We start from the raw sequence: 26,264 nt of genomic DNA, 5'->3' as shown, positions 1-26,264 counted from the left end.
ACTGTAGCCGCTTAAGTGTAGAAGAATTCTATATGGATTGAGTTTAACTTCAAACCGGTTGTGGTGTGTATTTGTATTTTACACCATCCTATAAAAAATTGACATTTATTATGTTTTAAGTAGTAGGTGCGAGTTGAGAGGAGCAAAACCAGCCCTTTTCCCTTTCGGTCGATAGATCTCCTAAAGTCCTATTTCTCTTCTCCCTTCTCCCCCTCAGCTCCCCTCTTCTCTCCCTTTCTCTTTCTTTTCCCTTTTCTCTTTCCGTCAGTCACTCTCTCTCTCTCTCTCTCTCTCACCCCTTAAGCCCCTCAAGGTACATCCTGAGATTGGATAAAAAAAAGAGTGAGAAAAAAATCAGAGGCATTGAGAGAGAGAGAGTTCTACAGACATGAGTCTACAATGGCATAAAGAACCCCCAACAGCATCCAAGCAACTTAAAAAAGACACAGAAGCATCTTGTCAGAATCAATATGAATAGTAGCCATAAAGATCATGCTCTCTTTAGTACTCTGAAATAGATCCTATATCTTTTACTTTCCCCTCTACAATCTACCAATCCCAAGTTCTCACATAAATAAACTTTGGTAAGTCTTTGAAAAACAAGAAAAATAAGAAATCTTTACACTGTATCAAACCAAATAAGCGAATACCTAAAAGAAAAAAAATTACCATTAACAAAAATATTCTCTCGCTTTCAACCAACCAACGCCAAAGAGAGATGAAAACCGAGAAAGTTGTGAGTGGTTGTGCATCGGTGCATGCTTTTTATTTTTATTTTTAGAGACCTATGCATCAGTGCTGGAAGCTAATGGCTGAGACGCCACAGAAGCTAGGTGCTTTGCTTTTTCGTCGACAACTATGGTGACGTTGATCTGATGGGGGTTATCGGCGTATGTTTATATGCTGCAAAAAAACCCATGTAGAGAGAGAATTGGGTGTGGACTTGAGAGAGAGAGAGAGAGAGAGAGAGAGAGAGAATCAACTGTGATGCCTAGGATTGCTTAAGGGGAGAGAGAAGGAGCGTGATTGAGAGTTGAGAGAGAGCTTCAACTTGAGGAGAGATAGATAAACGGGAGAGAAGTACATGGAAACTAATTATCTATATTTATTTTTATTTTACATTTTTTGGAAAGCATACGTGTCACAATTTTATTAGAGGGTGTAAATATAATGTTAGCACCAAATCTGGTTCCTAACCTATCTCATATGGACTTACAAGTCTTGAACTTCCAATCTATATTGCAAACTGCACCCTCTCTTTTACTCGAATTTTCTTGATCTGATAACGTTGTTGTCAACATGGTTTGAAATAGCTTGATTTGGTCGATCAAATAATTTCATTGTTTGTTGTGGACAAGTCTATACGATTGTTGGAAATCAACAGTAATCCATCTGAGGATGTCGATATCCACCATAACAGCACATGACTCGGGAAATGTCGTTGTCTATGTCATGTAGGTACATGCACTCTCATCGCAATTTGCATGAGATTATGTTGTTATATTTAAGGGTCTAACCGGTTCAATTCAATCCGATTTTGGACATATTTTAAAATCAAACCGGTATACACCAGTTTTGAAATTTGAAGAACCAATATCGCACCAATTACACCTCTAAACTGGTACTTCCAATTTTACAGTTTTAGGTTTGGTTCGATCCGCTTTTTTCGGTTTTAGTATAATATTAATGGATTATATAGCTAGTATAACTATCTTATAGTGATATAGTTACATATAGTGAATTATATAGTAATATAGTATTAGTAGTTAATACTATAGTAATTTTTATAGTTATTTATATATGGTGGATTATTAATAGTGTTAGTATTAGTATTGGTGTATATATATATATATATAATAGTATCATATAGTGATATAGTATTATTATTTTTTTTTATAAAAAAACTGCATTCATTAATAACATACATTACAACTTTGACATGAAACATTTATTACAAGCCAACTACAACATTAATGGCTCCCCAATACAAAACTATGACTGACATGGTCTAGTCCATGTTGCAAACCTCTCTCAGGCCACCTGAGAGACAGCACAATGCTATCCAAGACAAAGTTAACAAACCCTATACTCTGTCTAAGACCGAGTGAAGGACACACTCTATGGACAAAAGTCCAAGAGACACTCTATGGACAGAAGCCCAATAGACGATGTGTTTTTTTTTTTCTAAAACAAAAGACGTAACAGAAATTAAAGATACATGGAAAAAATAAATTGTATCTTAGAAAGATATAGATTCGCATTTTCAACCTTGGAGGAAAAATTACAAACAAAGTGACTGTGATGGTGTGTGAGAAGCCTTCGCCACCTTAGGAGTATGGCGATTAGTTAGGTCTGAAGTAACCAATGGCCTTGGACCCAGAAAAGTTGCACGTGGCGGCAGAAGAGCACCCTTAGCGGTGGGGCTTGTATTTCACGTGCTCACTTTGGACCACGCGTGTGGATCATGCCTAGCTTTGTTCAACGAAATACTTCGCCCATCTGAAGGATCAGCATCTTGGAAAACCTGCGATCAGGTGTGGGTGGTCGCCGGACGCCGGAGAGTAGCAAATCAACCTTCTACCATACTTAGCCCTAAAAAAATAACTAAAAAGGAAAAGGAAAGAAGAAAACTAGAGAGGAGAGAGAGTAGGGATGAATGAGAGAGGATGGGGGCCCTCTGCGTAGGTTTTGATTTGGTGGTGGTTTCTAGAGAGAAGAAGAGTCTCTCTCTCTAAACTAGGTTTTCTAGGTACTTTGATTATGTATGTTAGTGATAATATGTTAGTGTCTAAGTTATTTATATATTTGATTATATATGTTAATGATAATATCATGGTTACATACACTTTTTATATGAGTGTATATGATCCAATGTATAGAAATGTATTTATCAAAAATAATATATATTATAATTTATTATGCTATAAAATGTATTTATCCTTAATATATATATATATATATAGTTTATATTAATAACATATGATCAAATGTTCATGCTTATGATTAAAATTTTACGTTATATTAATTTTATGTTATTAGATTGTTATTATTATACATGAATAATAGGATTTTAAAATTTAATGTTATATTAATTAGCAATTTAGCATATAATATAAAATTATTTTACATATAATTATATAAATTGTATATAATATAAAAGATCATATAAAAAATATTTTATATAATATAAAAAAATGAATATATATATATATGAACCGGTCTAGTTTAGTATTAGAAAAAGAAAAATCGAAACCAGACCAATTTCGATCGATTTTGAGAAAAATGAAACTAGTTCGGTCCGATTCACCGGTTCTTTTTCACCCCTAGTTATATTACTCTAGGAGATTATACAGATCTTATTTTGGAAATAAAACACAAAGCAAACCAACTCATTTCATCATTTTTAAAAGATTTAGAAAAGCAGAGAATTATGACAGTAAAAAATAATTGTATGTAGCATAACTCTTTTCATATACATAGACTAATTACACTTGAGTATAGTTGACGATAAGTACAAGAATTTAAACATTACCGAGAGATAGATAATTCAAATAAAAGATTACAATTCAAACATGAACAAGGTAAGGTAATGTAAAATAAGATAAGTCCTATAAAATAGGATCTGCAAGTTCGAACTTAATTTGGTTGTGAGTTGCGAAGATCTGGTTGTTGTTGAGTGAGATCAATGATGTTGGAGCTTAATATGATTTTCTTGTCTAACAATTTTATAGGCTTTATTAGTTTCTGCATGAGTCTTTATAATCCATCTTCTGCAAACTGAATAGATATATATACATGCCTATGAGGTGGGCATGACTTAAATGTTTGTTTGTTTATTTGGTTGCTGGGTGGGATTTGTCACATTTGTAAATTTGAGACTAAAGAATCCGCTTATGTCACGTATACGGTCATTGAAGTCCGTGGACATTTACAAATTATGAGATGTGTCACACTCTAATTAGACAACGACTGGAAAAACATCCAAGCATTGCCTTGGGATATCGCGTGTGAATGCTGGAGGGCCCAAAAGCAAAATATCAAATCATTCACTACATAAAAAGATTAATAAAATAAGAAAAAATATTTTTTAAAAAAAAATCTTCTAAATTACTATTTATTATTCTACATTTTATAAAAAATATTTTTATATTCTATAAAAAAATTATAAATATAAAGTTTGAGAGTGAATAGTAATTGATATATAATATTTTTTTTCATTATTTTATAATATAATATTAAATAATTATAGATTATTTATTATGTTTTATTTATTAATTTATTCTCTAATATTATATCGTAAAATGATAAATAGATGACGAGAATAAAGGTAATGAACAAATTTTTTCTTTCTCGTACAATAATTAAGAGGAATGAGTGAGGAACCACTCCCATCACAGTGGGGCCTTGGCCCAAGAAGATGATTAGCCAAAAGATTAGACTAGAGATTCAGAGAAAGAACGAAGAAAAATTGCCTTTGACACTTGAGCGTGTGATATGTACAAATGAATATGGCCATGAAGTGGGGAATGTTCAATGGGACATGTGCTGAGCAAATTCATGAGATCACATCATCACTCACAGTTTGACAGTCTGCGGGAAAGGGTTTGTGTTTTCAACATCTACCATATCTTATTTTCCTATATTTAATTGGTATTAGACAGAGGGTATCTTTGAATTCCAATAAAGAAGATTCAGGGAAATGGAGGAAAAAACATGATTGATTAGGATATGCCAAAGCCAGCAGACACACCTTCCCCATCCTACAATTTTGCAATCTCGAGGAATCAGATGTTTTTGTCCGCATTGATTTGGGCACTCTTGCCTGGTTTTACATTTCATGCTTCTTTTTCCATCCTCAAGTATTAATTAAAAATCTTCTTCATACGGGAAGAGACACAGTGAATCAATATTTTCTCTGATTTTTAAAGAAAAATATAATTACACTTTTTAATGAGCCATATTAATTTTTATTTTAAAACTTATAATATTCAACTCGATATAACTTATTTTAAATATTCTCTCTAGATTTTCTTTAATTGATTCTAAATATCTATAATACTTATAAGTTGGAGGTCACCGTCTAATCGCATGAGATTTCATTATCTTAATTAGAAATATACATTCATACCAAATTTTTTTCCTTAGTCCAGTCTGAAATCTAGATAAATCCAGATAAATCCAAACTGATTTCTATCCAAATTGGACCCCGGCATACTCTACTTGCCCGATCCGATACAATATATTTTTTTTAAACAAAATTTTTTATTTTAAAATGACTTTGTTTTGCACGTACAAAAATTAGAGTTAAAAAAAAAAACTAGAGTTAAAATTAGTGGAGTTAAAATTGAATACCGATTACAATCCTGATTGTAGGTTCTAAAATTGGATACCCACCTAAGTTGTAATTGATTTTATTCATATAGATATTCGCCCGAATTTAAAAATCTGGTGCAAATTTTCCGAACCCGTATCTGAAAGCACAACCATAATCCTAATTCTGCATTAAGTGTAATTTTTGGCCTTTTAATTTTTCATAAAAGAAGGGAAGCATGGCATTAGAGGCTATAGCATTAGCATTGACTTGTGGATAAATTGTTGTCAAATTTGAGATAAAAAGACATTCAGGTTACTTTATCTAACCAAATCAATTTAATTTCACATTGAATTAGGTATGAAATTGACTAAATTATTATTATTTTCAAAATGTTTAGAATTCACACGTTGAGAAAGATGATGACCATCTTCATTGATCCAATAAGCCAATATGGAGTATTTTTGAGTTATCTTAACCAATTTTTATCCACGTTTGGCTAAATCAATGCCAGCCGTCTTACGATATGGGAGCCCAAATTGCTTTCTAATTTAATATTGTAAAGAAATGACAAGGAAAGAGGGAGAAGAAAGGTTGGCACTTGGCAAAAAGAAGAGAAAAAAGGTGTCCAGATTCATCCCCTTTGGATCCCACGTTTTCCTCTCTCCCAAACTTAACTATAAAATCCACCTTTGAGTTCCAGACTCCATTAAAATTCCATCAGATTGCTCCAAATCAATCCATTGTTTATTCTTTGTTTTTTGGGAAATTCCAAGTTCCCCAAAACTATTGCCCTTTACCAGCCAACTCGCACCCACTAACTCTTCATTATTAATTTTTATTGCTATTATTAACCTCCAATTAACAATCAAAACTAGCACTCCCTGAAAGAGAGCCATTTGTTGGTTCTCTACCTTCAATGGCTTCCATGGCGGCACTCTTCACCAAAACCCCGTATCCTCCCCAATCCCTCAACAAGATTGCCAATACCCATTTCGCTCCAACCCGCAAAGCCTCCTTATCTCTTCCTTTCGGCAGAAAAACACACCGGAGGCTCCGAGTTTCGTCCGCGTTGATCGAGCCCGACGGTGGGAAGCTCGTGGAGCTTCTGGTGGAAGAGCCTCTTAGAGATTTGAAGAAGAGTGAGGCTTTGTCTCTACCGAGAATTATGCTCTCGAAGATTGATCTTCAATGGGTCCACGTGCTGAGCGAAGGGTGGGCGAGCCCGCTCCGTGGGTTCATGAGAGAGTCCGAGTTCCTCCAAACTCTTCATTTTAACGCGCTTCGACTCGAGGACGGGTCGGTCGTGAACATGTCGGTGCCTATCGTTTTGGCCATCGACGACTCGCAGAAGCATCGGATCGGCGAGTCCACCCAAGTCGCCTTGTTCGACTCGGAAAACAACCCGGTTGCTATTCTCAAAGAGTAAAGACACTAATTTTCTCTTTATTAATTTTTTATTTCGAGTATCGTTTTTTCACTACTTTTAAAATGAAAGACCAAGTTTTAATTGTGTAGTATACTGTGCTGTGTCTGGGACTCTGGATGACATATTTTTGTTTGTCTTTTGGTTTTTAACTGAAGTTAGAGAACAATATTTTGGTAGGGTGACATCATACCAACATTAATATACTGGATCCCATCAGAATTTTGTAGTTAAGCGTAGGGGTGTACAAAAACCACCTAAACTAGCCGGAAACCGATCAGACCGGCTGCCGGAGTAAGAAACCAGCAGGAACCGGCGAGAAACCGGTCGATAGGCGGCAGGAATTGATGAAAATCGATATCGGCTGATTCAGCTCCAGTTCAAACCCTTAGAAAATTGTTGAACCGGACAACCCTTTACATATATATATTTAAATATATATATATATATATATAAAATGACGTCGTTTTTTATCTTGGAACTTAAAAAAAAATATATATATATATATGGAACGGCACCGTTTCAAAATGGATTTAATAAACTCCTGATCCCTCTTTTTCTTTTTCCTCTTCTTCTTCTTCCTTCTTACACCTGTAACTTTCTTCTGCCCTCTCATGGTAAACTTCAACGCATCTCTCCTCTGTCACAGCGATGCTGACGGCAGACCGAAAAATCAAACCGCACCGCACCGCACCGCGACCGATAATATCGGTTCTCTCCCCCAATCGACTAGTATCGGCCGGTTCTTTCCTCTCATGGCAGACGTCAGTTTGGCACCGAAACCGCGCCGAACCCATTGGTTTTCAGCCCTAGTTAAGCGTACTTGGGTGAGAGTAGTACTAGGATGAGTGACGTCTCAAAAAGTCCTCGACTTATCAAAAAAAAAAAGAGAACAAATATTTTGGTTGTTTTTTTCTTTGGGGTTATGTATGTTATGTATGGAGGGGTGCTGTTTTTTTAACATATTGTCTTCTTCTTCTTCTTTTTGAGATGTGGTTGTTTGGTTAGGCTTTGATTTCTTTTAGGTGTAAAATGAGACCTCACTGATTTTGAAGCTCAACATGTATTGGCTTCCATACAAGAGCTTTGATTATTTATTTGAAGCAAAATAAGGGCCTGAAAATAAGAATTAGGAGATCGAACAATCACTGACATGTATCGCCTCTATCTATGTCGTCTTTCTAGTCCAAACTTGCTTTGGGGTGTTTGTTGTTGGTCTGTGATGGGTTTGAAAGTCTGATGGCCGTTTGTTTATGCCACCCGTCTCCTTTTCCTACCTCTTTCTTCTTTTGCATGAATATACTGGTGTATTGAAAGACATTGTATTGTTTGCAATATTGTTTTGTTTCATCATAAATCAAAATTATCGAATCATATCATTATTAATCAATTCAAACTGGTAGATTATTAATAACTTAAATTAATAGATTTTTCTCGTATACTAGGGTAGGGTCTTAAACTTACATGAGGGAGTCAGATCAAATGATAAAAATTGGATAAGTTCCTATCTTTGTGGGAAAATTTCTATGTATTGGTGACGGGAAAGTTTCTTTTCAAGCAAAGTTTTCATGATGATCTAAATGTTTGACCTAGTGTAGTCTTGCCATCATGTGAATTGCCGGACATCCATGTAACGTCATGGGAACTAGACTTTTACTCTGAATAACTGAATCTATTAAGAGCAACTGCTTTTATTAACTAATGGTATTGTCATTTATTTTACCCTTGCATAGACATGCCGTGCCAAATTCGGCTTCTTTTCTTTCCCAAGTTTCTTTCTAACTCTGTGATCAGAATTTTTTACCAGTAAACAAACACTAGAGGATTATTTTTACAAACTAGTATTAGTTTACTTTTTTATTTGTTTTGAGTTGGTCTGTCACTTTTGGATTGAGGTTGAGCTCTTACATCCATAGACTCAGCACTTAATCTAGATTGCCAAATATGAAAAATCTTAAACTAGTTTGATTTGTTTATGATAAAACCTGGTCACCCTACAGTTGTATGATGTGGAATATACTTAATTTTATCTGGGAATTGGTGTGGTATTTGATCTGTTTTTGTGCTGTAACTTTGATTTGCGTTCTCTGCAAGTATGATATACTCAATTTGGTTCCTTGGTCGTTACCCCAATGTTCCTTCTCAAATATGAGTTATTTGATATGTTTACACATTATGACTTTAGGAAAAAAAAGGTAAAGGGGGGCCCCTATGGGGAGTGCCACAGAACAATGACACAAGCAATTACATGAAGTTATTAATGTGACTTTATTCTTATCCTACAAAACACATACAAATTTTTAGAATGTCAATTTATTTTAGCCAACGAATTGCCATAGTTTCTAATGACATCTCCATTTGTTCATTTGATTTTTTTTAGTATTGAGATCTACAAGCACCCTAAAGAAGAACGAATTGCCAGAACTTGGGGAACCAATGCCCCTGGCCTACCTTATGCTGATGAAGCTATAACCAATGCTGGGAATTGGCTGATAGGAGGTGAATTAGAGGTTATAGCGCCGATCAAGTACCACGATGGCCTTGATCGTTTTCGATTATCTCCTATAGAACTCCGTGAAGAATTCACAAGGCGGAATGCAGATGCAGTGTTTGCATTCCAGCTTCGAAATCCTGTGCACAATGGCCACGCTTTGCTGATGACAGATACCCGTCGTCGACTTCTTGAGATGGGTTACAAGAATCCCATCCTCTTGCTTCATCCACTGGGAGGCTACACAAAGGCAGATGATGTTCCACTTAGTTGGCGAATGAAGCAACATGAGAAGGTACACGTTCTGAAATTCTTAACTTTCATAAGCATGAAACTACTTGAATTGCTTTTTGTTAGCTAATCTAGACTGGTAGCGGATGTGAAATTACTAGAACAATGTTTGTTTTCTAAAGTTTTTATACAATTTATGTGTTTATGCTAAAGATTAGAATGATTGAAAAGGAACTTCATCCAAAACTTACTTGGTAGTGAAGTAGAAGTCTTTGCTTGGCTCATTGTGGGGCAGGCAGTTTATTGGGAAAGGTTTTGTCCTGTCCCAAAAGTTCAATATAAAATTTCCGAAACTCTGGCATTACTAAATTTAGTTTGATATTTTCAAATGTTTCTTAGGTGCTCGAGGATGGTGTTCTTGATCCAGAGACAACCGTGGTTTCTATATTTCCGTCTCCCATGCACTATGCTGGCCCAACTGAGGTGCAGTGGCATGCTAAGGCTAGGATTAATGCAGGGGCCAACTTTTACATTGTTGGTCGGGATCCAGCTGGCATGGGCCACCCTGTTGAGAAGAGAGATTTATATGATGCCGACCATGGTAAAAAAGTATTGAGCATGGCACCCGGTTTGGAGCGGCTAAACATTCTTCCTTTCAAGGTATGTAAATCATCGGCTGTCTGCTATTAATACCCACTTATTTTGCACTATGAATACTTGGTCATGATCAATTGGATGCAATGGCAGGTTGCTGCATATGATAGAACTCAAGGTAAAATGGCATTTTTTGACCCCTCAAGACCTCAGGATTTCCTTTTCATATCGGGTACCAAGGTAAATGTTCTTCTCTAACATAGTCTGTGACTTTGGAAAGTGAAAATGCATTGATAGATATACAAACATTTATTATATCTCCATAACGTCGTAAAAAACCTGTTATGCAATTTACAGATGCGGATGCTTGCAAAGAACAAAGAGAACCCTCCTGATGGATTCATGTGCCCTGGTGGTTGGAAAGTGCTAGTTGATTATTATGACAGCTTGGTTCCAGAAAGCAATGACAAAGTTGCTGAAGCTGTTCCAGCTTAGATGGAATTGTTGTACCAAACTGTATGGCTTTCTGACTGGAGGATACGAAACTTATTTATTCTCCTTGCGTGATCCTGCCCTGTAAAATCTCTGTCCAGATCTCTAATAAAAACCGTGCGAGGCACTGGTGCAGAGACCCAATTTGCCTCCGTCTGTAATTAGAGCGTCTGTCTTTGCATGTTGCACTGCTGGATTTGTGCATGCAGGCGTATTGTATTATAGTGATTGTGTTTTGGAGTTATTGTGGGGAGACTTCATTCTTGAGAGGAATCAATATCATCGTAAGCATTGAAGGAAACCCGAATCAAAAGTACATAGAATTCAGTCGGCTTATAGAACTGGAAACTGTCAATGATGACGAGATATCACTCGAGTAAATAGCGCAGCTGTGGCAATCATTAAATAAAAAATTTCCTGTTATTTTTCAATACAAATTGAACTGTTATAGGTTATGACTTCTATTTGTTGTGGATCCCAACAAATACTATTTAGTGCAGGCAATTAAAGAGGTTCAATTACTATTTTAAAGATATAACTAACTGCAGCAGTACAGATTGTTGGCTATAGGTTTACAAATTGTTGCCCTTTTTGCCTCAACTTCATAAACTTCGTAGAAATCGCCCCATGTATGCGATATAAAATAAGCCAAGTAAAATTGAAGTTAAGGACATTGATGCCTGCTACAAATGACAGGTAATAAATTCTATCAAGAAACCTTCATGTTTCAGTAGGAAAATTAACAATTTAATACAGAAAATGGCGACTTCAATCTATAAAAGATCTTATTTTTTTTCTTCTTCACTTAGTTGAGAGTTCGTTTATCTGGACCAGTGAAAGGCACCCTTGACATGACGTTGGTTGGCTCAGATAATTCCGCTACTGGCTTCGACATGAGCTCCTTGTTGGGATGCTCAGTAGCAACACCTTCTCAATGTTGATCACGCAAGACCAGCAACATTCATGGTGCTCTGGAATCAACAAACTTCTAGATATTTTCATTGTTTAAAGTGCTTGTTTAGTGACAAGTCTCGGTAGCAGAACAAGAACATCCTGTGAAAATCAAGTTGCCTATCTATTACTTGCAAGCACCATAACATATATAGATAGTAAACTCTGTCATGAGAATCTATCCCATCACTTCCTTCACTTCACTCTCCTTCATTCTTTACGTCTATGTGGGTGAGACGTGAAAGGAATGTCTGTGAGTGAGACATGAGGAACAAGAATCCCTATAATTTCGGTCCGAAATTTAATACATAGGTCAATAAATAACTATATAACATCTATTGTTTCTTGTCAGTATCAAATACTCAAATACTATCTCTCACAATTTACTGAATTTAGGCCTTAAAAATTCTATTTACGGGACACCGCACCCAAGGAATTACACATTGTGCCATAGAGGCTTTAGTGATGGGTCTTGATTGCAAGTTGCAAGCCAAATAATCTTAGACATGCATATGCCGCATCAACTACGTTTTGAGCACAAAAATTGTTGGTAGTCTTTCCAAGTATCTTATTTTTCATACTTGCCCTTGGCTTTCTGCTTTATAAATGGTGATAGATTTGTCCTATATTCTAACTATAAGTTACATTCAGACATATTCCCGAAAGACATTATTGAAACAGCCCTCGATGTATGTTAAAGAACAAATGAAATTAATAATTATATCTATCATCAAATGAATGGAATCACTACTTTACAAATACATACTGTGTACAAATACAATACTAAAAGTATAATCAGAGATACACTACTAATTCTACTGCAGAAGTGGGTTCAACCATGGGCTTGTCTTAAAAAAGACAGGAAAACTTGAGTGGAAGTCCTTGTTTCTTTTTCATCTTTAGGTAGCTGAAAAATGGTCTCTCTGGAACAGGTATCCACTTGACAATCCAACCAATGGGCCAAGAAACTGCTGCAACTCCAATGCATGCACCCCATTGCACCCAATTCAACCTTTCTGTATCTGCAAATTTCTTTAAAAACTCCACCATGACCACCTGAAGGACTATGGTTATCGCAATGATCCCCAAGAACAACCTGTTCCTGTGTATCCCCTTGAACACATTCTTCTTCTCGAGTTTTCTTGCATTGAATTCATTGAAGACTTGGCAAAGAACAAAAGTATTAAAAATCAAGGTGTCATTTACCTTCTCAGTCACCCCAAAGATTGATTCACCTCTAAACTGCAAGATCAAGAGGATGATTATCTGATATAAAGCTTGGGCCAACAAGTTTCTCCACATAATGTTGGTAATAAGTGGCTCAGTCCAGCCCACAGGTGGTTTCTCCATCAGCTCCTTGGTGGGCTTCTCTGTTGCAAGGGCCAGGGCACCCAACGTGTCCATAATCAGATTCACCCACAATAATTGCACTGCTGTTAATGGGACTTCACCTGCAGAAACTGCTGCTACAAAGTTGATAACAAGAGCAGCAACGTTTACAGTGAGTTGGAATTGGATGAACTTCTGGATGTTGTTATAGACACACCTTCCCCACTTGAGAACTGTGGCCACAGAAGCAAAATTATCATCTAGAATGACGATGTCTGAGCTCTCCTTGGCAACCTCAGTGCCTTGGATCCCCATTGAAAGTCCTATATTTGCTTCTTTTAATGCTGGTGCATCATTTGTGCCGTCTCCAGTAACTGCAACCACATGGCCTTTTTGTTTCAAGCATTCTACCATAAGAAGTTTGTCGAAAGGAGAGGATCTTGCCATCACACAAATCTTTTCGACTTTCTCCAGTCTCTCCTCTGGTGTGTAGTTTCTGAATTCCACTCCTTCTACTACTGCTCCGCTGAACATGTCCTGTCCAGGCCTTAGAATCCCACATTCTGTGGCTATAGCTTTTGCCGTGAAAACATTGTCTCCTGTGATCATTTTGATGTTCACACCAGCATTTTGGCAATCTTCCACGGCTTTCTTCGCCCCAGGACGGCATGGATCCTTAAGTCCCACCAGTCCTAGAAGGGTCAAACCATCTTCTTTTAGCTTTTTATGTTCTTCGGCATCTTCGTTGACTTCTTCTGAAATTTGCTTATGAGCAAAAGCAATGCACCGGAGGCTGCTAGCTGCCATACCTTGAATAATTAGCTCAAGTTTCCGCATTTTACCATCATCCATGTCTTTGATATTCCCAGAGGCATCATAGTAACTTGAACACATCTTCAGTATCATCTCCGCAGCTCCTTTCCAGTGTATATGGTTTGTGTTGTCTACCTTTCTCCTCATCAAGACCCCACTTCTTTTCTTCTGGGAATTGAATGCTTCCACAAAAAGAATCGTGCAACTTTCCATCATTTTCTCCATTTCCATGTTCAGCTCCAGAACAGACCAAGAAAGAATTGCTTTTTCAGTAGGACTACCTGAGAACTCGATTTCTGAACCTAAAGGCGGCCTGTAAACACTACCGGTTGTGTTTAGAGCAACTCCTTCACGGACCAAGTCAAGAATATGTGGAGCAATTGATGAGTGAGCATCTGTTGCAAAAGATTCTTCCCCTAACCAAAACTTTGTCACCTTCATTTGGTTCAGCGTGAGAGTACCTGTTTTGTCAGTGCAAATGGTGGTGGCAGAGCCCATTGTCTCACAGGCAGAGAGCTTCCGCACCATTGCCTGATCGGCCATCATTCTCTTCATGGAATAAGCAAGTGTTAGTGTGACAGCTAGGGGCAAACCTTCTGGAATTGCAACCACAATTATAGTAACTGCTGCAGCTACAATCTCCACCACAGCATTCACTATGTCATCGGCCTTGGTCTTGCTGCCATTGAACTCCCTATTTCCATTCTCGTCTTCTGTATTTCCGGTGAAGTATCTAACCAGCAAGACTACCAGAACTAGGAAAGCAACTGCCAATCCAACCTTACCTATTGATGAAGTTAGCTTGTTGAGTCGAGCTTGTAAAGGTGTCTGTTCGTTGGTGTCACGGTTGATCGAGCTCATCATCTCACCCCATGTCGTGTTCATGCCAACAGATGTGACAAGCATTCGAGCATAGCCATCAGCAACCTTTGTACCGGAAACCAAGAATGGATGACTGCAATTTACCTCAACATTGTCACTCTCCCCTGTCATGCTGGATTCGTCCACTTGCAATGAATGTCCATCTAAGAATAGCCCGTCTGCAGGAACTTGATCTCCAATCTTTAAGAAAACAACATCTCCGACAACAATTTCGAATACTGAAATCTGTTGACGTCGCCCAGCTCTCACAACATCAACTTGGATATTGTTGCTGACCTTGGATAACTTGTCAAATTGTCTATTTTGCTTAAAGTTACTAATGGCCGAAACAGCAATGACAAGAAATATAGCAACAAATATGCTTCCACCATCATACCATCCTTCTTTTATTCCATGCTGTTTTATACCAAATGCAAGGGAAAGTGAAGCACAGCCTAAGAGGATGAAAATGGTAAGATCCTTGAAGGCTTCCACTACGAAATGGAAGAAGCTCTTTGTAGGTGGTCTTTTGTACGTGTTTGAGCCAAAAGCCTTATGTCGACAAGCAATGTCTTCAACATCAGCACGAATCCCGACTTCAACATTAGTCTCAAGACTAGATGCTAATCCTCGAATTCCTCCAATATTTTTTAGGCCTCCAACATTTTTCTCTTTGACAAGTTCATTGAGAGTTGTTTGATCAATTTTGAAATTGTTGTCCAGTTTGAGGTCCACAACGAAGAAAGAAGAATGGCGTGAAACCTCTGTATTTTTCTTGTGGGGTAGAGAATTTTTGTAAAATGATAGCAAGGCTCTAGAACAATAGATGGTCACAAAAACCTTGCGCCATCTGTTGAAGGGTTTGCTAAGGGTGGTACGTGCATGGAGCAAAGACTGAAGAGGTTCCAAGCTTGCTAATGAAACGCTAGACATTCTTTTGGAAAGCAGAAGAAGGAAAGTAAAGGAAGCAGACGACTATAGAGGTTATTTGTAGGATAAAAATGGATTGACAAAAGCAAAATAATTATCTTTAATTAAGAAAAACAGGATTTTTAAGAGCAAAAAAAAAACAAAAGGCTTTTGGGAAACAAAATATCTTGGATACAAAGTACAAGAAAAAATATCAAGGATGTAAACAAGCGGCAAAGGTTTTTATGAAGGAATGGAGCAAAGTAAGGATTTGCTAGCAGCAATGCAATGCCAAATAATGGATAAAATGGCTAGGCTAGCTTGGATACAAACTAGTGTCCCATGCAGTAAGTACTATAAAGGTGGTGTATGTATGGAGGAAAACAAGGAATTAATGAAAGACAGTACGTAATTAGATAGACAAGAAAATTAAGGTGGCAGAACGAACCGCAAATTATATGAGCTGTTGGAGAAAGATGATCAGACTGTTATCCTGCGTAGGAAACACTAACGGATGCGTGACAAGGCGCTAATGAAACAAACTAAGAAGATCATATGTTGCAATATTGAGAAGGAATATGGACCAAATATATATATATATATATATATATATATATATATATATATACGTGTGTATGTACGTGTGTGCGCCCGCACGCTGATTCTTGCGGTTTGCTTCTGGGAACATTTCCCTGAAGTTTCCAGCATTTTCATTTGTTTGACCCGTAGAAGGAACCGAACGCGGAAACGTATCCTGAATCAAAAAGTATTTGGATCCTACGGCATTCCACCGTCATATGGATCGGGTCTTATCTTATGTCGACTGGGTTGGTTCGAAACATCCGAGTTCTTTCGTGGCCAAGGTGCCCCATTTAAATAAGTTACCCAGGCAAAAGAAGGAAAAGATATAATCATCTTTGCTTTTGGCCCATTTACATTGGGCTAGCTAATTAAAGCTATTTTCTGCCATATTTCATGGTTCTTAAAATTCACACTTTCATAATGACGATATATATTCTCAAATATTCGTCTTTCTTTAATATGATATACTTCTAATATGAATAAAATTATTTCCTCTCTATCTTCATTTATCTTAATCCGATTTCTTTTATTGGAAATGAAGAAATGAAAAGTGAATATTTTTATTTAAGAGAGAATAGACAATTGTTTTTTTGGTTTTTTTTTTAATTTTTTTAAAAAGCTTTTGAGGTTTTTAAAAAATTTGTAAAGACGGGTTTGATAAGATTTCCTAAAAAGTGGTATAATTTATTTATTTAAAATATACTTAAATTTAGAAACTCCTTAAGAATTGCGGCTTATTAGAAATGATGAGGCCTATTAAAGAAATATGTTCACAAAGAACAGATGATATTTATCCCTTTGGAATTCGGACCCTTGCTGATCGTTGAGTACCATCAACGCCACTATATACTGATTAACAAATGTAAATGCCTTTAGCTTTTTTCATTTAGTAAATTAATCTCAGGTGGTTGCACAAACGTATTTGCATGCTCTGCTCTTTTTAAATACTTGAAAGACAGATGACGTGCGTTCAGGAATGATTTGAAATATTAGTATTTTTTAAATTAAGTCGGTTAAGAACTTTACCATGTGTTATCAACACCTGGTAGGAAGAGAGACAGGTCCTTTCCTTTTTGATGGGTAAGGCGGTGGTCCTTTTCCTGTTGAAGGGTAAGGCGGTGGGTGGTGTTTTAGCAAATATTACCTGTTTTCTGTAAAGAACCTTCTGAATCTGTTGTAATGTTGAATGGGTTGTCGTGTGTATTAAGGAATCCAACAAGATGTAATAAAATGTTTCAGAATGAAAGTAGAGCAAGTTCTATTTTTTTTTGTTTAATATAATAATAGCTCACATTCTATTCATTAATAGAAAACATATAAAGTTAATTTAAAAAATTATAAATGTTAATAGCTTTTCAGTATACTTTCATGACTAACATGACCTAATCTAGACGATAGATCTTTAAAAATTTTAATTTAAGAAATAGCACAACTTTATACACAATAAAATTAACCGTAACCATGTAACAAAACTTTATATCCGACTAATCGGAGTATAGAGCACCAAGTGTATTGATAAAAGGAAAGGTGTTTGATAAAAGGCTTCAAAGAGCCACAAGTGTATTGATAATGGAATATTTTGAGGGATTTCAAACCTCCATACAAGAGAGTAATCTTAACAATTTTTTAGATTCTAAATATCTCTCTACTTTCCCCTCTGCTCTCCTATATACTCCCACCATGCAACTTTTACATCACAACCCATAATAGTAATAAGGATTGATAAAATGACTAAAACTAACAGTACCTAAATGACAGGCAAAAATCATCTAAAAAGAACAACTCAAACAAAACGTATAGCTTAACTAAAGATTCAAAACGCTATATTTATTTCTTTCTCCTCGACTTCATTGCTTCACTTTAGGTCCATAACATTTTCTAGCTAAATTAAAGGTAGGTTCTCTGAATTTCTTTTATAGAGGATGAATTAGAGTGACTGTAGGAAGGATTTAATCTCATAAAGGAAGAAAAACTGAAAGTTCCATTAAAACAACAAAGAGGTTAATACTCAGAAGAAAGAGAAGTCTTATATTTCTTTTTCTCATTTTAAAAAACTTAAACAAGGAAGCCTTCAAATCAACTTAACTAAAATCAGAAATCCAGAAGGTTTGATAACTTTTAACAAGGTGGGAAATAATCGCTTTATAATTGAATTTCAGAAGGAAGTGAATATAAAACCTGTTCTTAATAAGAGATCTTGGTCTTTTAGTAAAGATTTGATTTGTATCCAAGAATTTGACAATAACACACCTCCTAACGAGGTTAAGTTTACATATGAAACTTTTCAGATTCAGATACATAGTTTGCCTTGAAGGCAAAATAGCACAACTCTTTATTCAATATTTCGTAATTGTCCTTATCAATTTCTCTCAAAGCCTCGTTTGTTTTCAGGAAACATCTCATCTCATCTCATCTCATCTCATTTCACTTCATCATTATAACTTTCTTAAATCCCCACACAAAATAAAATAAACAATTCAATTTTTTCAAATCTTAAAATAAAAATAATATTAAAAAATATATTCTAACAATATTTTATTCAACTTTTTAACTTTAATCTCATCTCATCTCTGAAAACAAACGAGCCCAAATGATCTTTGTTTTATTCTCAACATGGTCAACGTACGGCCGTTGTAACTGCTTTTAGATTTTTTTTTAGAAGATTAGGATTAGTCTGAGAGAAATGTTATTTATTATTTTCATATTATATATTTTAATTTAATTATATAGATAATATGAGATAATAAATATGTGAAAAATAATGAGATAGACATGAATAATAATGAAATAGTTTGAATTAAAGTTTTGTTTATTTTCACAATTCATTTTATCTTATCTAGTAATTATAATTTTTTAAATTTTTATATAAAATAAAATAAATAATTTAATTTTTTAAAATATCAAAATAAAAATAATATTAAAAAAATATTTTAATAATATTTTATTTAATTTTTAATTTTTATTTCAATTCTTCTCGAAAAACAAATCTTGTTAGAGTGTATTCAGAGAGTCTCGCTAGATACACTAGGGGTTATCAAACTATTCAAATTGTAAACAATCTTCCAATTGAAAAATATCTTGGTCGCATGATTTCCTGTTAGTTCAGAACGCTTTCTGACCAATTTTTTGGAGCTTCCCAGTTAATGACTTTAAAAGTAATTTAAAAGTAATTTCATTCTTCTTCTTCTCATCTTCTTTCTTTTATAAATCATCCTCATCAAGGTTAAAGAGAAACTATGTGAACAAATAAAGAACAAGAACCTTCTAGCCAACACCCACAGAAAGAAAAGGACAAAAACCAGGTAAAAACAACGACACCTCTATCCAAGTCCCTTAGAACCGAACGCAGAAACAAACCCCCCTTATCCATTCAAAAAGACCTTTAATAAATGAAGGGAACTCAGAACTATGAGTCCAGACCTTGCAGACCCAGAAATCAAATTTTCACAATGATCCCGAATTACTCCACCCGCACCTGAAAGCCCTGGATTCCCTAAGGAGCTTCCATCCACATTGAGCTTCACCCAATCCCTGGGAGGAGGAAACTATTTTACAATTTGAACAGACTTCACATTTTTCTACTTGATTAGGGTTATTATAATTAACTTGGGCACACAAAACATTTAAAATTTACAAGTTACTCTTCTAAATAATATCTCAGCAGAAATTTAGATGTAGTGTTAATGGAGACCCAACAATTTTAAGGGATTCTAGTTCTAGGTAACCCTCCCCTAGCAGCTTGTATCTTCCCCACTACTCCATCCTGGTGCATTCAACATGTACAACGCTCCCACCAATACATTTTGCAGCATTTCTTCATATGTAAATACCAGCTCTCCTTATACGGTCATCAACTGGAAGACAACCATACCAAGTCTTCCACATAATAATCGACATTTTTTCTAACAAAGATGAGTGCCACACCCATTTTATCCAAGGAATTTTAGGAGAACAGGCCCGTATACATTCCCATGCACTACGAGTTGAGAAACTCCCTTGAGAATTTGGCAGCCAAATAAGATTATCTTTACCAGGTTTAACTCTACCCAACTCATATAGAATTTGATCAGTTTTTTCAATTCCCACCAAACGATCAAATATCTTAACATTCCATCCATTTTCGGTTTTGCAATCAGACAATGAGATCTCCGGCAATTCACTAACAGGATGATGAGCAATAATTGGACCATCCATGAGCCATTTATCTTTCCAGAATGACACATTTCCTTCTCTCACCTTCCATTTAGAAAATTGAGCAACTGAAGGAAGATGAAATAAAAACATTTTCCAAAATTTTGATCCCTTCATAGAATCAACCATAGAAATATGCTGATTACCCACATATTTAGCTAAAAAAATTGATCCCAAGTCGATTTCCTTTGGAGAAGATTCCACGTCAACTTCATGTGTAACGAAGCTTGTACTTCCTATAATTTTCGAAGACCCAAACCGCTCTAACACTGGTCGACATAAATCGTCCCAAACCCTCCATTTTTTTTTTTTTTTTGGCTTACCACCACATACACCCCAGAAAAAGTACTCATACATCTCTTCAATTTGTCAAGCACAGCCTTTGGAGTTTGCAAGATCGACAAGCAATGTAAATGAATACTTTGCAAAACAAGTTTTAATAGAAGTAACCGCGCTCTGCTAGACAAAAGACGGGTCTGCCATCCCTCTAATCGATCCCTCACTTTATTTAGCAACCTTTCAAAGTGTACAGAAAGTAACCTTCTAGAAATTATAGGAACCCCCAAATAATAAAAAGGAAGACTGCCCTCACTAAAACCAGTCAGCCAAAGTAGCATCCGACGCCGAGGAGTGGTAATATGCTTACAAAAACAAATAGAAGATTTTTTCTTATTAACCACTTGACCCGACCATTTTTCATACTGCTTTAGCACCGTCGAAACATACCTTAGCGATGCCTTTCCGCCATTCACGAAAATCACTATATCATCTGCATATAAAAGATGTGAAATAATGGGAGCTCCTCTAGGATGATAAAATGGAGTTATCTTGCCCAATTCCACCTGCCTTTTAATCATTCTTGATAAAATTTCCTCCACTAAAATAAAAAGATACGAAGAGAGCGGATCACCTTGTCTTAATCCTCAACCACCCTGAAAGAAACCTTTCGGAATACCATTCATGATCACTGAATACCAAGGGGTTGTGACACACTGGCTAATAAGACCACAAAACTGCTCGGAAAAGCCAAAAGATCTCAAGACATGAATAAGAAACCCCCAATCAATACTATTATATGCCTTTGCCACATCAATCTTCAACACAACATTTCCCCTCCTAACTTTTTTATGCAGCCCATGCATCATCTCTTGTGTCAAACTAATATTTTCAAATATACTTCGGCCCTTAATAAAAGCACCTTGTTCCGGTGATATAATCTTGGCTAAAAGTGGAGATAAACAATTAACCAAAATTTTAGAACATACCTTGTAAAACACCGAACACAAGCTTATAGGTCTAAACTTGCCAAAATTTTCTGGATTAGAAACTTTCGGGATTAATACCAAGAAGGAGGCCGAATAAAACCACGGAAGCATTGCACCACTGAAAAACTCCACCACATCCTCTTTTATAATAGACCAACAAGACCGATAAAAACTGGATCTAAAATCATCTGGTCCCGGGCTGCTGTCTATAGGAATGGAACAAATAGCGTCATACATTTCCTGAGTCGATGGGGTACTACACAAGACTACATTTTCTTTAACCGAAATCACTTCATGCAACAAATCAGACAAATTCGGTACCCCTGGACTCACACGAGCTTCCGAGAATTTTTGAAAATAATTGAGTGCCCCATTATGAATACTTTCAGGAGAAGATAGGATAGAACCATCTGGCAGCTTCATCTCCTTCATCTGTGTATGGTTTCTTCTGCTCACCGAACGGAAAAAGCTAGCTGACGCTTCTCCTTTTAAAAGCCAAGACTATTTCGCCTGCTGAGATAACCTTACTTCCTCTCTCTTCATCCAAATTTTAAGTTCAAGCTGGGATATAGTAAGGTCCAACTCATCCTCTTGGGAAAAATTTGCTAACAAACTCTGCTCTATCCCCGTAATGCGAGCTTCCAAACGCTTAATATGGTCCTCCGTCTGCCCAAAAACTTATTTATTCCACACCCTCAACGTTGACTTTAATCTTTTAAGTTTAGCAGCAAGACGTTATAACGCAGGGTCCCCAACGGCACCATTCCACGACTGAGAAACACATTCGAAAAATAATTCATGATTCACCCACATTTGCTGAAACTTAAAAGAAGGAAAACCATAATGAGCCGCTTTCCTTTCCAACATAAAATGCATAGGAGCATGGTCAGACATAGTCCGTGGCAAATATCTCAAATGAGCCACAGGAAACTCATCTCCACCAGAGACATTATAAAGAACCCGATCCAGTCGAGCCCAACTACGAATCAGATTATGATGGTCATTGCACCACGACCAGGAATTACCACTATATTGCATCTCCAATAGACCACCTGCATCAATAAAGGAATTAAATTCCTCCATTGCCAAAGCAAGCCTCGGCCTACCCCCTCGTCTTTCAGTATCCATTCTAATTATATTAAAATCGCCAACAACGAACCATGGCAAATTAAACGAGTTCATATCTTCCATACTATGCCATAACCTTCTCCAATCCTGGTAACAACACTTAGCATAAACCAAAGTCAAAAGAATAGGAGTAGAAGAAACAACTAATTTCACCGTAATGAATTGATCGCCCATTTCCAGAACTACAAGATTAGCTTCACTTTTCCACAACAACCACAACTTGCCTCCTACAACCACATTAGGCGTACATTCATCAAAATTAAGCGTGTCCCTCCAAAGCTGTAATCTCGAATGAGAAATCATAGGTTCCGCAATCATCAGAACAATAGGTTTTATTTTTCCAATTAATAATTTCAATCTCCTCTTCGACGTGCCTATTCCTCGGACATTCCAATATAAAAAAGAACTCATCATAAATCAAGGTGAGAGGGTTTGCTTTTAACCCTAAAGGAACCCCGAATTTTTCCAGCACTTCTTCTAGTTTTTTCTAAATTCGCATGCGTATCCGATTCCGAAAGACAACCTTTTCCTTTGGCCAAATGGGGTAATGGTTCATCCATTTCTGATTCAGAACAAACTTGTACTTCACCTTCCTCTTGATCCAAAGCAATTGAATCAACTGGATTATTTTCTGCATAGTCTCGATCCTATCCTTCCTCTATTATCATTCTATGCTCTAGACCATCCGAAACCAGTACCTCCTCAGACGCTGCAACACCCACATTGGTGTCATTCATGCCCTCATTCAACTGATTAACATGAACCTCCGTTTGATGGATCTCTTCTAGAATACCTGCAGTCTCCAAAGGCAACACGACAACAGCGTCAGATTTCGCAATCTGCATGGAGGTCGTTGCACCATCTAATTGTTTTCCTTCCACAATCAACCTGGTCGAATCATTCATCTGAATCTTTGACGGATCTATATTTTCCACAGGTTCTGAAACCTGATTACACCCTGAATAATACTTCCTTCCCCCGACTGAAAAATCACAATACTTTGATCCAAGGCCTTAGGATTATCGCTGATAACCTTTTTTTTTTTATCTTTCTGAACCCAAACCTGATCATTCTTCCTCCCATCCCCTTTAAGTTTCACAATTCCTATTTGCTTTTTCCCAAGCCATTTACAGGTTTTTTCATTATGGCCTTGCATGTTACATGCAATACAATACGCCGGCAAAGTTTCATAATTTACTACCTGATACAAACTTTGTGGTTGAAGAGGGGTGCCAATTCAGAAAGCCTTCAAAGGCTCTTTAGTCACATTCATCTCAATACAGACCCTGGCTCCATCTGTACGCGTTGCGCATTTTGTAGGGTTATCTCTCTTGAGATACCGCCCAAGGGGTGTCGTAATGCTACGCAAAAATGAATCATGATAAAAATTTGGCGGAAGACCTGGCAAATTAATCCAGATAGGAACTTTGATCGGCTCTTTGTCCACCTGGAAATCAGTGTTCCACTAGAAGATGCAATAAGGTACACCTTCTATGTCGCACGACTCCCTTGCAAAAGCTTTGACAAAATCATCTTCCGATGTCAGCCTAATAAAAACATTATGAGGCCTTAACATCGACAAAACTACTGGTTGATTCCGTAAACCTCATCTGGATCGAATAAATGCATGAATAGAATCAAGAGAGGGACGTTGCCATAAGAATTTCAGAACCAAAGAAAACAGAAACGGCAAAGCAGATTTATCAAGTTCATCTTTAGAGAACGGAACACAAACTTCTCCATCCACAGTTTTAGGAGCATGGAAAGGGATCAGGACCTCAGGAATGGACTGAGAATCTCAAACCAGATCAACAAAGGATCTCAGCCTAGAAGCCGCCGCCGAATTGCAAGCAGCGGCCGCCATCCAAAAAATGCACAAGACCCTAGAAATAGTTGTTCTAGTAAACTAAGCTAGCCGGAATTTTTTTTTTTTTTTTACTAACGAGGTAACTTCGCAGCAAGAAAGGAATTTCTTACCATATGTTGTTGTCGGAAATTGTTAATGTAAAAATGAGCGTGTTGGCATATTCTTGTGAAAATTTTTGTATAATTGTGTTGTAACAAGTGTGAAGGGTGGGCCAACTCAAGTCAGAGAGTTCGCTCGACATGGCTCGATATTTCGCTCGAGTGAACTTCAAGTCCGAGAGTTCGCTCGACATGGTTCAACACTCCGCTCGAGCTACATTCAAGTCAAAGAGTTCGCTTGATTCCACTCGATACTTCGCTCGAGCTAACTTCAAGTCAGAGAGTTCGCTTGACTTGGCTCGACACTTCGCTCGAGCTAATTTCAAGTCATAAAGTTCGCTCGACTTCGCTCGAGCCAATGTTCTGAAAACCTAATTCTTCCTTAGTTTTAAGCGCCTCCTTTTTGGGTTACGATAAAAGGGAAGTTTTCATTCTTCCTTTGTGTGGAGAAAACAGAGCATAAACACAATCTCTTTTCAAGAGCATTTGAGAGAAACTTTTCTCTCATTCAAAGTTGAATCTCTTGGAAGATTTACCTCCACCAAATCACACTCAAGATAAAAACACTGTAGAGTCTATTGAAGTGGACGTATTCATTGGCCGGAAGGTTACCGGAGCTGCCGTGCTGCAGAGATCGAGAGGTTCTTGTGGGATACTATAGAAAGGGTTATTTATGGAGTTGCAAGCTAATATTTAGCTACTACAAAAGTTTTGTGAGTGTTTCTAAATTGGTTGTAACGAACTTATATTTCTATAGTGGATTTGTGGTGGTGACCTACTCCCGGAGTGGTTTTATATTTTGAAAAAGTTCTTCAAATGAGTTTCCACTCCGTGAACAAATCTCTACTTTAATTACTTGTGTGATGCATATTTTTGATTAATTGTATAGGTGTCAATATGTTTAGTAGACTAAGAAAATTTTGAACTACACCTATTCACCCACCCTCTAGGTGTTGTATTGGGTAGAACCACTACTTTTTCAGAAATGATTATTTCTGGCCATATTATTAGCCGGTATTTAGCATTTACAGCGGATTATATATGTTGAAAGTAGCTTGATTCTAGCGAAATAAACATGCAGAAAATGACTATTTCCCACGAAATGTTTGAATGAGGTTCTTTTAATTTGCATGTTCATCCATGGATAAACAGAAAGAAAAGTTGGTTGCAATATGGTATAATCATTTCCACTTTTCTTTCTGTTTCTCTGTCGAAAAAAAGAAATGTCAACTTTTAAGCCGAAGACAGGTAGAGAGTTCCTGTGCAAATTTGCTAACACGTGATGAAGTTAGCCTTTAAAAATATATCTGCTTCTAAGCCGTACAGCAAATCGAAGAGGTTTCCAATACAAAGATCACATCTTGAAGAATAGAGCCACCTGTTATTGGTCTTATCAAAACCATGATTCCATATATACCCATGGCAGCGGAAAGAATATCAGCTTCATCATACACCGCACACTGGGAGTTACACATTGTGCCATAGAGGCTTTAGTGATGGGTCTTGATTGCAAGTTGCAAGCCAAATAGTCTTAGACATGCATATGCCACATCAACTACGTTTTGAGCACAAAAATTGTTGGTAGTCTTTCCAAGTATCTTATTTTTCATACTTGCCCTTGGCTTTCTGCTTTATAAATGGTGATAGATTTGTCCTATATTCTAACTATAAGTTACATTCAGACATATTCCCGAAAGACATTATTGAAACAGCCCTCGATGTATG

The 26,264-nt window shown here is 36.7% G+C and overlaps 2 protein-coding genes across 2 annotated transcripts; one reads left to right on the top strand and one right to left on the bottom strand.

Moving 5' to 3' along the window:
* Positions 1–5,933: 5,933 nt before the first annotated feature.
* Positions 5,934–10,789, top strand: LOC121245858 (ATP sulfurylase 1, chloroplastic). The gene is made up of 5 exons (XM_041143747.1): positions 5,934–6,736; positions 9,118–9,523; positions 9,859–10,119; positions 10,207–10,293; positions 10,411–10,789. The coding sequence occupies exons 1-5, from the start codon at positions 6,231–6,233 to the stop codon at positions 10,546–10,548; spliced, it is 1,398 nt and encodes a 465-aa protein (XP_040999681.1). The 5' UTR covers positions 5,934–6,230; the 3' UTR covers positions 10,549–10,789.
* Positions 10,790–12,266: 1,477 nt separating this feature from the next.
* Positions 12,267–15,989, bottom strand: LOC121245842 (putative calcium-transporting ATPase 13, plasma membrane-type). The gene has a single exon (XM_041143727.1). It carries the CDS (start codon positions 15,430–15,432, stop codon positions 12,346–12,348), a length of 3,087 nt encoding a protein of 1,028 aa, XP_040999661.1. The 5' UTR covers positions 15,433–15,989; the 3' UTR covers positions 12,267–12,345.
* Positions 15,990–26,264: the final 10,275 nt, after the last annotated feature.

This window comes from Juglans microcarpa x Juglans regia, chromosome 1S (assembly GCF_004785595.1).
Source record: "Juglans microcarpa x Juglans regia isolate MS1-56 chromosome 1S, Jm3101_v1.0, whole genome shotgun sequence".
Classification (NCBI taxonomy): domain Eukaryota; kingdom Viridiplantae; phylum Streptophyta; class Magnoliopsida; order Fagales; family Juglandaceae; genus Juglans; species Juglans microcarpa x Juglans regia.
This window is presented reverse-complemented; position numbering and strand designations above follow the sequence as displayed.